Source organism: Etheostoma spectabile, chromosome 6 (genome assembly GCF_008692095.1).
Source record: "Etheostoma spectabile isolate EspeVRDwgs_2016 chromosome 6, UIUC_Espe_1.0, whole genome shotgun sequence".
Lineage (NCBI taxonomy): Eukaryota > Metazoa > Chordata > Actinopteri > Perciformes > Percidae > Etheostoma > Etheostoma spectabile.
In genome coordinates this window covers 17,617,300-17,625,956 of record NC_045738.1, presented here as the reverse complement: position 1 = coordinate 17,625,956, position 8,657 = coordinate 17,617,300, and the positions used below count along the sequence as shown (strand labels likewise).

At 39.8% G+C, this 8,657-nt stretch overlaps 1 protein-coding gene across 2 annotated transcripts in view; it reads right to left on the bottom strand.

Annotated features, from left to right (window-relative positions):
- Positions 1 to 8,657, bottom strand: part of si:dkey-82o10.4 (m-AAA protease-interacting protein 1, mitochondrial) — a 15,724-nt gene that overhangs the window by 6,071 nt on the left and 996 nt on the right. Inside the window, exons 2-5 of one of the 2 annotated variants that reach the window (XR_004332438.1) lie at positions 7,537 to 7,608; positions 7,100 to 7,226; positions 6,510 to 6,654; positions 3,109 to 3,368 (exon numbers count right to left, since the gene is read on the bottom strand). Coding sequence is in view for 1 of the 2 variants with exons in the window: in XM_032518507.1 (XP_032374398.1) it covers positions 3,287 to 3,368; positions 6,510 to 6,654; positions 7,100 to 7,226; positions 7,537 to 7,608 (426 nt within the window). In the remaining variant the exon portion in view is untranslated. Of the gene's footprint in view, positions 1 to 2,544; positions 3,369 to 6,509; positions 6,655 to 7,099; positions 7,227 to 7,536; positions 7,609 to 8,657 lie in introns of those variants that run through there. The other variant, XM_032518507.1, reaches the window with a different exon arrangement.

Sequence of the window (8,657 nt, the reverse complement as noted above, 5' to 3'; positions counted from 1 at the left end):
CAGCTTTCTTGAAAGTGATCCATTCTTGCAAACTCCCAAGAAACAATATGTTAAATTTTGTACAAATATTTTTGAGCTGGTAGATTCTATTGCTATCATTCTATTTAACTGACTTTACTTTACAATGTTATCACTCTATCGTGATCATGTTCATAACGCTGTTGAAATGGTAAATGTAGAAAGGAAACCCATGCTCAAATAGACTGTGTTGCATCATATAAGCCTTTATTGGAGCATCCATTTGACCTATTTTTTGGATTAAGGTTTTTTTGGAGTGATGCCCTTAGTGTTATTTCATGAATTCGCAGGAAGCCAGTTAACAGCTTGTGGCAGAGGACCCACAAAAAAGAGGGTTATGTAAAGTGACATACTATACCTGTACCTTTTTATACACACTTTGTTTTTAATATATAGACTTAATTCTTAGTGAGCAAGTTGCTCTTACGCATGTTGAAGACCCTAGCTTCCCCCTTCAAGCTGTATCTCCATCATTGGAAATGGCAACAAACAACCTTTTTAAAGTATGTATGAAACGCAGTTTTCTAAGTACACATTAATGCATCACTGAGCACATGTTACTCCATTCAATAAACCTTCACCTGATAGGTGTATGGGTGGGTTTTCATCTTAAATTCAAACTAACCCTCTTTTAATAACACCTGAGTTCATATTTTCTTGCCCAGCAGAGGGCACATCAGCATGCATGAAAATGACAAAAACACACATTGGTGGAACAAAGCAAAATGTATTTATCATCATTATTTACCGTGATGGATTCTTCTTAGTTTTAAAATCAAAGATTAGTGTCAGTCTTAACTTGTTTTGCCTTAAGTGGTCTTTGTTCTGGCCTGGACATCAATACCAGTTTTCTGCCAAAATGTCAAAACTACAAACCCAAGAGCACATGACACTAAATAGCATTTAAAGAAAACAAACACATTGGTAAATAAACTACAGCTAAAACAAATGCTAGTTTATATTTTATCTCCCTGCACAACAAACAGTATTCATTAAGGCATGTGTGTTGCTGTCCAGTCTTCATTAGTCACCACACAAAATCTTAACGCCACAAATTCAGAGATAAACGTGTCAGCCAACAAAAGAAGTGTTCCCCCTATTACTGTCCGTTGACAGAAAATCAATGTTTTTAAATTGAGATTAGAATTCCATGCACAGAAACCGCTCATTTATCATGTCAACATTTCATTTTTCTTTTGTTGAAAGCAATATGTCATCTTTTGTTGGTGGACCTAAGCGGCTGTGAAACAGTGTTAAATGTTGGATTGCTTTGGACTTAACAATGACAGCTGGTGTGACTGTTTCTATGGTGGTAAAAGACTGGAGTAAATAATGAAAGGTACGTTCTCCGTACCTTTTTTAATTGGTCAGTCAAAGTATTAGATTTGATTTCCAAGCATATTTATCTTGTAATCCTATTAATCAACCTTGAAATGGGAAGTCTGACAGAGATAGCAAAATTAATTTATGGCGTCTTGGAGCTAAGACACGTTGAGACATACAGGCACACGATTTCAAAGAGGTACGAGGGATTGTTTACAATCTGTTTCGCTAAACAGATTAATGAAACCAGTTGGCACACAGCCTCGACTGATGCACACGTCTGAAGATTACAAAACAGCAAAATAACTAATAAAAAAACCATTAGCTTTTTGTACATTCATCACTTGTTTTTGTTTTCTTGTTAATTTCCATTAAACTGAGTGATGCACAGGCGTAGCAAATTGTTTAATGTGCTCTCACCATATCCATGAGCATATTGACATGTGCTAAACTAACCACACTCATTTAATCTTATTATGACTCTGCGAGATGCTCCACTGGAACCAAAAAAAACCCACGCAAACTTCCACGGACCACTTATTACTATGCAGGAAAATTAGAATAATCCCCAGCGTATTTCATTATGCATTAATTTGGCGGCTGCTAATGACAGAATCTGCTCTGTTTGTCAGATATGTTGTCAACATTAATACTATTGCAGCAATCTTAAACAGAATGGGATGACACGCAGCATTCACAAGCCTGTCAGACGTGGTGTTTTTGACAAGTGACAAGTTCTTGGCAATGACCGTAGGCACAGACATAGGCTGCGTTTTGAGTTAGTTAAACGGGTGGGGAATTATCTACTAGAATTTGTCACTCTTGCTTGCAGCAATGCATTATAAAGCTATTTTCACTTGGTACAAGACTTGTTGTGAGCTCCTCAGTCTTGCTTAAAGAGTTAACTATATCGCCGGCAACCATGTACCAGAACATCCGCACCCTCTGCTTGCTATGGAAAATGGATTATCTTGATGCCTGTTGCTTGTTAGGACAAGTACCTAATACATTCATACTCACATTTGCTAATGCGAGTTAGTAGTTAACATTAGCGTGTTGATGTTGACGTCAGATGCTGTTGTAAAAGTTAAGGATTGTTCAGAAATTGTTAAGGAAGAGGCACCTCAATTATTTATCACCTTATCTTTTATTTACTCCTACTTGTAATGCTTTTCTGGGTAAAGTAAAGGGTCAAGGATACAGTTTGGTGCTATGATCAAGCAATTTATTGATACAACTTTAACAAACTCAGTTTCTACTGATCCACTTTTTCTGGAACCTTCAGTTACATCTCATGTGCTACATCCCACACTAAATCACATAGTGTGCATTACATACTCAATACATATAGTTGTCTGTTGTGAACGTTGTCTTCACTATTGTGTGATATTTATGCCCGCATACTGTCCAGTTTTTGCATACTGTACTATTTCACCAAAAATAGTGATGGAATTTCAGACGCAACCATGGTCTTCCTCAGTGAATAGACTTTTCTAAGTTGTCATGGAGATGCCTTAGTTTTCGTCACATGGACATCACCATGACAACTAGGCAAACTCCATTTGCGGAGGATGGTTGGGAGATGTGATTTAAAAGCTCCAGAAGAAGCTGGTACATGGAACTGGAATGAAGTTTTTCTTTTTTTTTTTTTTGTAGGTGTTTATTTTATAACACACTTAACAGCTAGTTGTAGAGCAGGTCTAGGAGTATGACCTCAGAACATTTTCACTGGAAGAGGGCTTCTGAAGCATCTGTGGGTCAGAGGACAAACTTCGTAGTGAGGTGTCTTCCATTGTCTGTATAGCTTCAGTATTATGGCTCTGCGTCCCCTTCCTTGTGATTCAAATACAGTTCTTTAATCTGCTGCTTACAGATGTCCAGTTTAAAGTTGTCTATTTTAAGTAAATTCATCTGACAAATGGCCTTGCAACGTTGAGTCAAATTACTAGGCCATTTTCCAAGGCCAGTGCCAAACAGTTGTGACTTTCCAGTCAGGAGAAGCTCCAATCGTCAACTCTCGTTTGAATCTGGAATGAAAGGGGCAGACATGTTCAACCAGATCTACGATACATCACTCCCTAAATATGCACCGCTCAATTTTTCTTTTTTGTCTTAGTAGCACAAGTGTATTCAAAGTGATGAAGGAAAAGGTAGATTGATTAAGGGTGTATTCACATCTAGCTCATGTAGACCAGATGTTTGCAGAACCTGGAGTGTTTAAAGGCCCTGACACACCAAGCCGACAGCTGGGACTAGTGGCAACGACAGCTGACTGTGGCGGCGCCTCTCGTCGGCCCTCTTTGCCCTTGTCTGGGCCAAAAACTTACACCGTAACACACCGCAGAGACTACAGCTGACAGCCAAGTTGGCTGAAGTTGTTCTGCGTCTGCGTGAGAGGAAAAAACTCCATACCAGAAGGTGGCAGTAACCTATTCGTCATTCCGCAAGAGAAACCGGATTACGTTGCTATGATACCCACAACAAAACGGCAGAACCGAACAGCCTCTGCTTCATTCCCCGCCGGGAGCGGACTGTCCTTCTCACGTCTGTCATCTGGTCTCTGGAGGGACCCACCAACGGCCCACTGCTGGCTAATTTCACCCACCCAACATGCCTTCATCATACACTGGTTACAGAAAATTAGCCAAACAAAATTGCCATCTGGCGATAGCAATTGGTTTCCTTCAATTTGACAAGCGTGTGAATTAAACATACAATTCTTACATTTGCAGACGTCTGGCAACGGCGCGGGACACACCGCGCAAACTAAGACAGACGGTCGGCTTGGTGTGTCAGGGCCTTAACCCCCAGGTCCAGTTGGTCTGGGAATATGTGAACACAGAAATCACACTCTGATGCGGGGCAAAGCAAGTGGACCCAGCTTGCCTTGAAATGGTGGTTTCTGCTTACCTCCACTCAAACTCTGAAGCGGTTTGTTTACAGTCAGAACGTAATCGACTCTTCCACCCAAAACGTTGGCTTTTAAAGATAATCTTCTCTTAACCTGATGTGCCGTCTGAAGAACAATTGTCGTGCGAGTGTCGGAGGCCATCTTTGACAGTAAACTTTTGAGGCAGCACGTACTCTAATAAGATGCATCAGGACATTGGTTTTCTAGTCGCAGTCTAGATGCTTGCTGGATATTTTGTTCATTTAATTAATACTGGTATTGACAAATGCAATACACGCTCCATAATGAAGAAGAGAAGGGAAGCGTCTTGAGACTAATCTTCTTGGTTACATTTTTGACCCGTGAACGGTTTTCTCGAGCTTGGCATTTCAATTCAACTTTTGGGGGCAAACAATTGGAATTTGTATCAAATTAATCCCTGAATCGGAACAAAGCAAACAAACTGACACTCAACTCAAAAGTTCTGCTAATTGTATCGCCTTGAAAACAACAATGAGGTGAGGATTCTGAAAATAGCCCCCTTATCCTGCAAAACTGTCTGTCTGCTAGCCTTTGGGATAACATTTCAAGTGTAACAGGCTTTCTCAGAGCGGATTTCAAGACCTGAAACAATAGGAAAAGAGAATCTGGCTAGCTAGATAGGTGGGCATTAGGTAGAATAGCCACACCATGTGGTGCAGCAGCTAACCGGATTACTGATGGGAAATGGAAAGAGGCTTTGACTGTTGCATGCACTGGGAGTGAAATTATTTCTCCTTTCTGTTACAGCGGTGAATCATATCAGTATACTTTAGACCCAAATCAGAACAACTAGTGATGCAGTAATATGTTATAACATTTGTTGACAAGCAGTCCATTTCATTTTCAGACATGAAATACATAACATTTCTGGCTTCATCTAGTTGTCAAAGTGGACGAACTGTTCCTTTAATGTTCCGTGCCATAACTGAACATTTACGTAAAGAGCCACAATACTGCTCGCACAATATTTGGCACCTGGTGTGTTTGAAGAAGCAGTGGCACTGCTTAGAAACAGCGGTGAGTTTATTAGATATATTTAATAGATACAGACGATGATTAAGCATGGAGAAAAACGAGATGTGACGAGGCTTTTGTTGCTCACATGCTGTATGTGAAGCGTTCTGCTGGATACTCAGAATTTCATTCATCAAGTTGGTGTGAATGAAAATGGAAAATACGATGAAGGAGAAAGGTGCTCTGATTATTTGTGCGCTTGTTCAGGATTTTCTTATTTGGACCTCTTTTGCCCCAGTTGCGCTTCACAGACTTCTTCCTGTGTGTGAATATTTAGAAAGTGTGCCACTATGCCTCACTGTGAACTACAAAAGTATTACAGTGAATACAGATAAGACCATAGGATTGTCTCTTGCTTGGTTTTTATCCAATATTATATTAAAAATAGATTTGATTCCAATCTGTGCTAATATTTTTTGCTACATCGGTGGCAGTCCTCCAGTGAAATGAACGGTCCCTTTTCCCTGTTTTCCCAAGTGAGGCATTACACATTAGATCAACTCTCATCCACCCACACATCACACTTTGGAAAATGTATCCAAAAACATCATTTCAACATGTATTTGACTCGCCACCATCAGCTTTGTGGCTGTGTTATCCACCCAACAAAAAACAGACAAGGCATATGTTGGAAAGCCTGCAGGTAACTGAGATTTTGCCAACATATAATTACACTAAACAAAATTATAAATGCAACACTTTTGTTTTTGCCTGCATTTTTCATGAGCTGAACTCAAAGATCGAAGACTTTTCTATGTACACACAAGGCTTATTTTTCTCAAATCTGTTAGTGAGCACTTCACCTTTGCCGAGATAATCCAGCAACTCACAGGTGTGGCATATCAAGATGCTGATTAGACGGCATGATTATTACACGGGTGGGCCTTAGGCTGGCCACAATAAAAGGCCACTCTAAAATGTGCAGTTTTATCACATAGGATAGAAAAAGTCTTAGATCTTTGAGTTTAGCTCATGAAAAATGGGGCAAAAACAAGTGTTGCATTAATAATTTTGGTCAGTCTAAGTAAATATTTGAAGCAAACAGATTTTTGGCACAGAACATCTGAGCAAATTAATGATAAAAAATTAGCGTGAAGCAAAAAGTCCACACACTGCATGTGATAAATTTGGAAATGTCAAAGCTGAATGACGGAAGATTTGATTTTAGGTCATACTTTTGGACGCATGGTATGTCTGTGCAGACGATAAGCTGAGTGCTTACTCATAGACTGCAGTCAGTATTTTCTTCTGTGGGCCGCCATCTTCACCAGAGGCCACTTTGAAGAGCTTTGTACCCTCTGGGTCATCAGGGCCTTCATATGCTGACAGGACCCAACACCTCATGACGATGAAGCAGAACTTTCTACCTGCAAGGAAGAAGACAGAGACCATCCAGCTGATAAGTTAGCCGTCGAGATCATGATAAAAGCTTCTTTTAAAAGGAAAAAAAAAAGGCACATTGAGTCTTTAAAGCAAAATTCTTCACACTCACATCTGAGAGCTAGCAGTTATAACTACAATCCTCCACAGGTGATCCTCCTCCTACTAGGTCATAGTTATGAGTCCATGACGTTCATCCTTGATAGGGGAGCATGGACAGTTTTATGACTTTTGACTAATAGCTTCTATTTCAAGAAGTACTCTCTAACTTGGCAGTCAATCAGTACCTATGGTTTGGTGGAGTTGTCAGCTGACCATAAACAGACCCTAATGGAATACATTTTGCAACTCAAGTATCCCAAAATCACTTTTGTCGGTCAGTGTTCTCAACCTGTCCGTGTAATTTATGAAGACTGATCGCACAAAGCTCACCGTATTGATCAAAGACGACCGACACGTCTTCTGGGGAAATAAATATAATATCATCCATTGTGACAGCGAGCTGCCGTCTCTGAGCATCGGTGAGAGACCTGCACCTCGTCTGAACATAATCTATTGTCTGAAATGACAGAAAAAGAGATCACCAAAACAATAGCACTGACAGGGATAAGTAATCCTTATCCCCAAAAATTAAATACTTTTACATTGATACACCCTTTGCAATGAATTTGAACTGACATTTTTTTGACGATGTATGCCCTGCTCTGCTGGGCCGTGTACGTACATGGATTATTTTTATAATGACTACTTTCAAAAAACAAAAAATAGTAATTATAAATACATGTGGGCCTGTGGTAGAACATTTACTTTTTCATTTGAATATATCTCCAGTCTGTGTGTGCATGAATAGTGTTTGCATGGTTTTGTACCTCATTGGACAAAATCCCCACCAGCTTGTGGTATCTGCCACTGGACATCATGTTGGACACGTGGACCAAAGCCTTGGACGGATGGGGAACAAAAAGGTGATTTATTCACCTGCATGACGTCCTGTTAAAAGGTGCAGTGTGTGTGATTCTGGGCAAAGACTGTTGATTTGAACTCAACTGCTAAACAAATACAACAATGTGTTGCATACAATGAAAACATACAGGACAGTTGTTGAGATGCGAGGCCTTCTTTCAACCACATCTGGGGCCTGTTGCATGGAAGAATGAAGCTATCCAGGACAACTGAAAAAGCGCAGCTTGACTTAAAGTGATCCGCTCATTACGGCTTAATCGGTTGCACGTTTGCCGAGCCCGGATGAGAAGGTGAAGCTATGTCCAGCCAGGTGTAGATAGCTGGGATAAGTGCACGTTCACGGCTTTCTTAAATTGACCACAGTATCTATCGCAGATCTACTGATTCAGAGATGGAGAAGACGCGTGCGGCATATGTTTCACCTGCAGAGCAGCAGCTTCTAGTGGAAAGTCAAGAGGAGGGGAAGCATATAATATGCAGAAAGGGAAATACGCTTATTGCCAAACGGAGAGAAAAAGCCCAACAGACTAGAGCGGACCATCTGAATGCGTAAGGATTTAAAAATATCTACTTAGCCGACTAGTCACTCCACATGTTTACAAAGTTATAGGCTTGTTTTATATGTTGGTTTTATTGCTGTATCTGTTTTTATGTGATAAATGTGCTGGTTTTACTATAAAGTGTCTTTGAGTAGCCTACCATGTAAAGCACTATATAAATAGGATTATTATTTAGCCTACTTTGCCTTTAAAAGTGAGCAGAGGGAATTAATGTTCCTCTGGAAATTTACCCTAATGACTAAGCATAATTTCAAACCCTTATTCACAATGTGAGAACATGTTTTACAACCAAATGCACAAATCTCTATAAACTATGTCTAATTCTTTCTAATATCTTTCTACAATTGATGTTAATACAGAACGGGACAAAAACTAGAAAAAGAAGTGACTTCAATACACACTATATAAAACAATATATTATTCATGTTTTGTCCTTTTCCCAAGCTCCAAGCTGACAAGTGACAGCA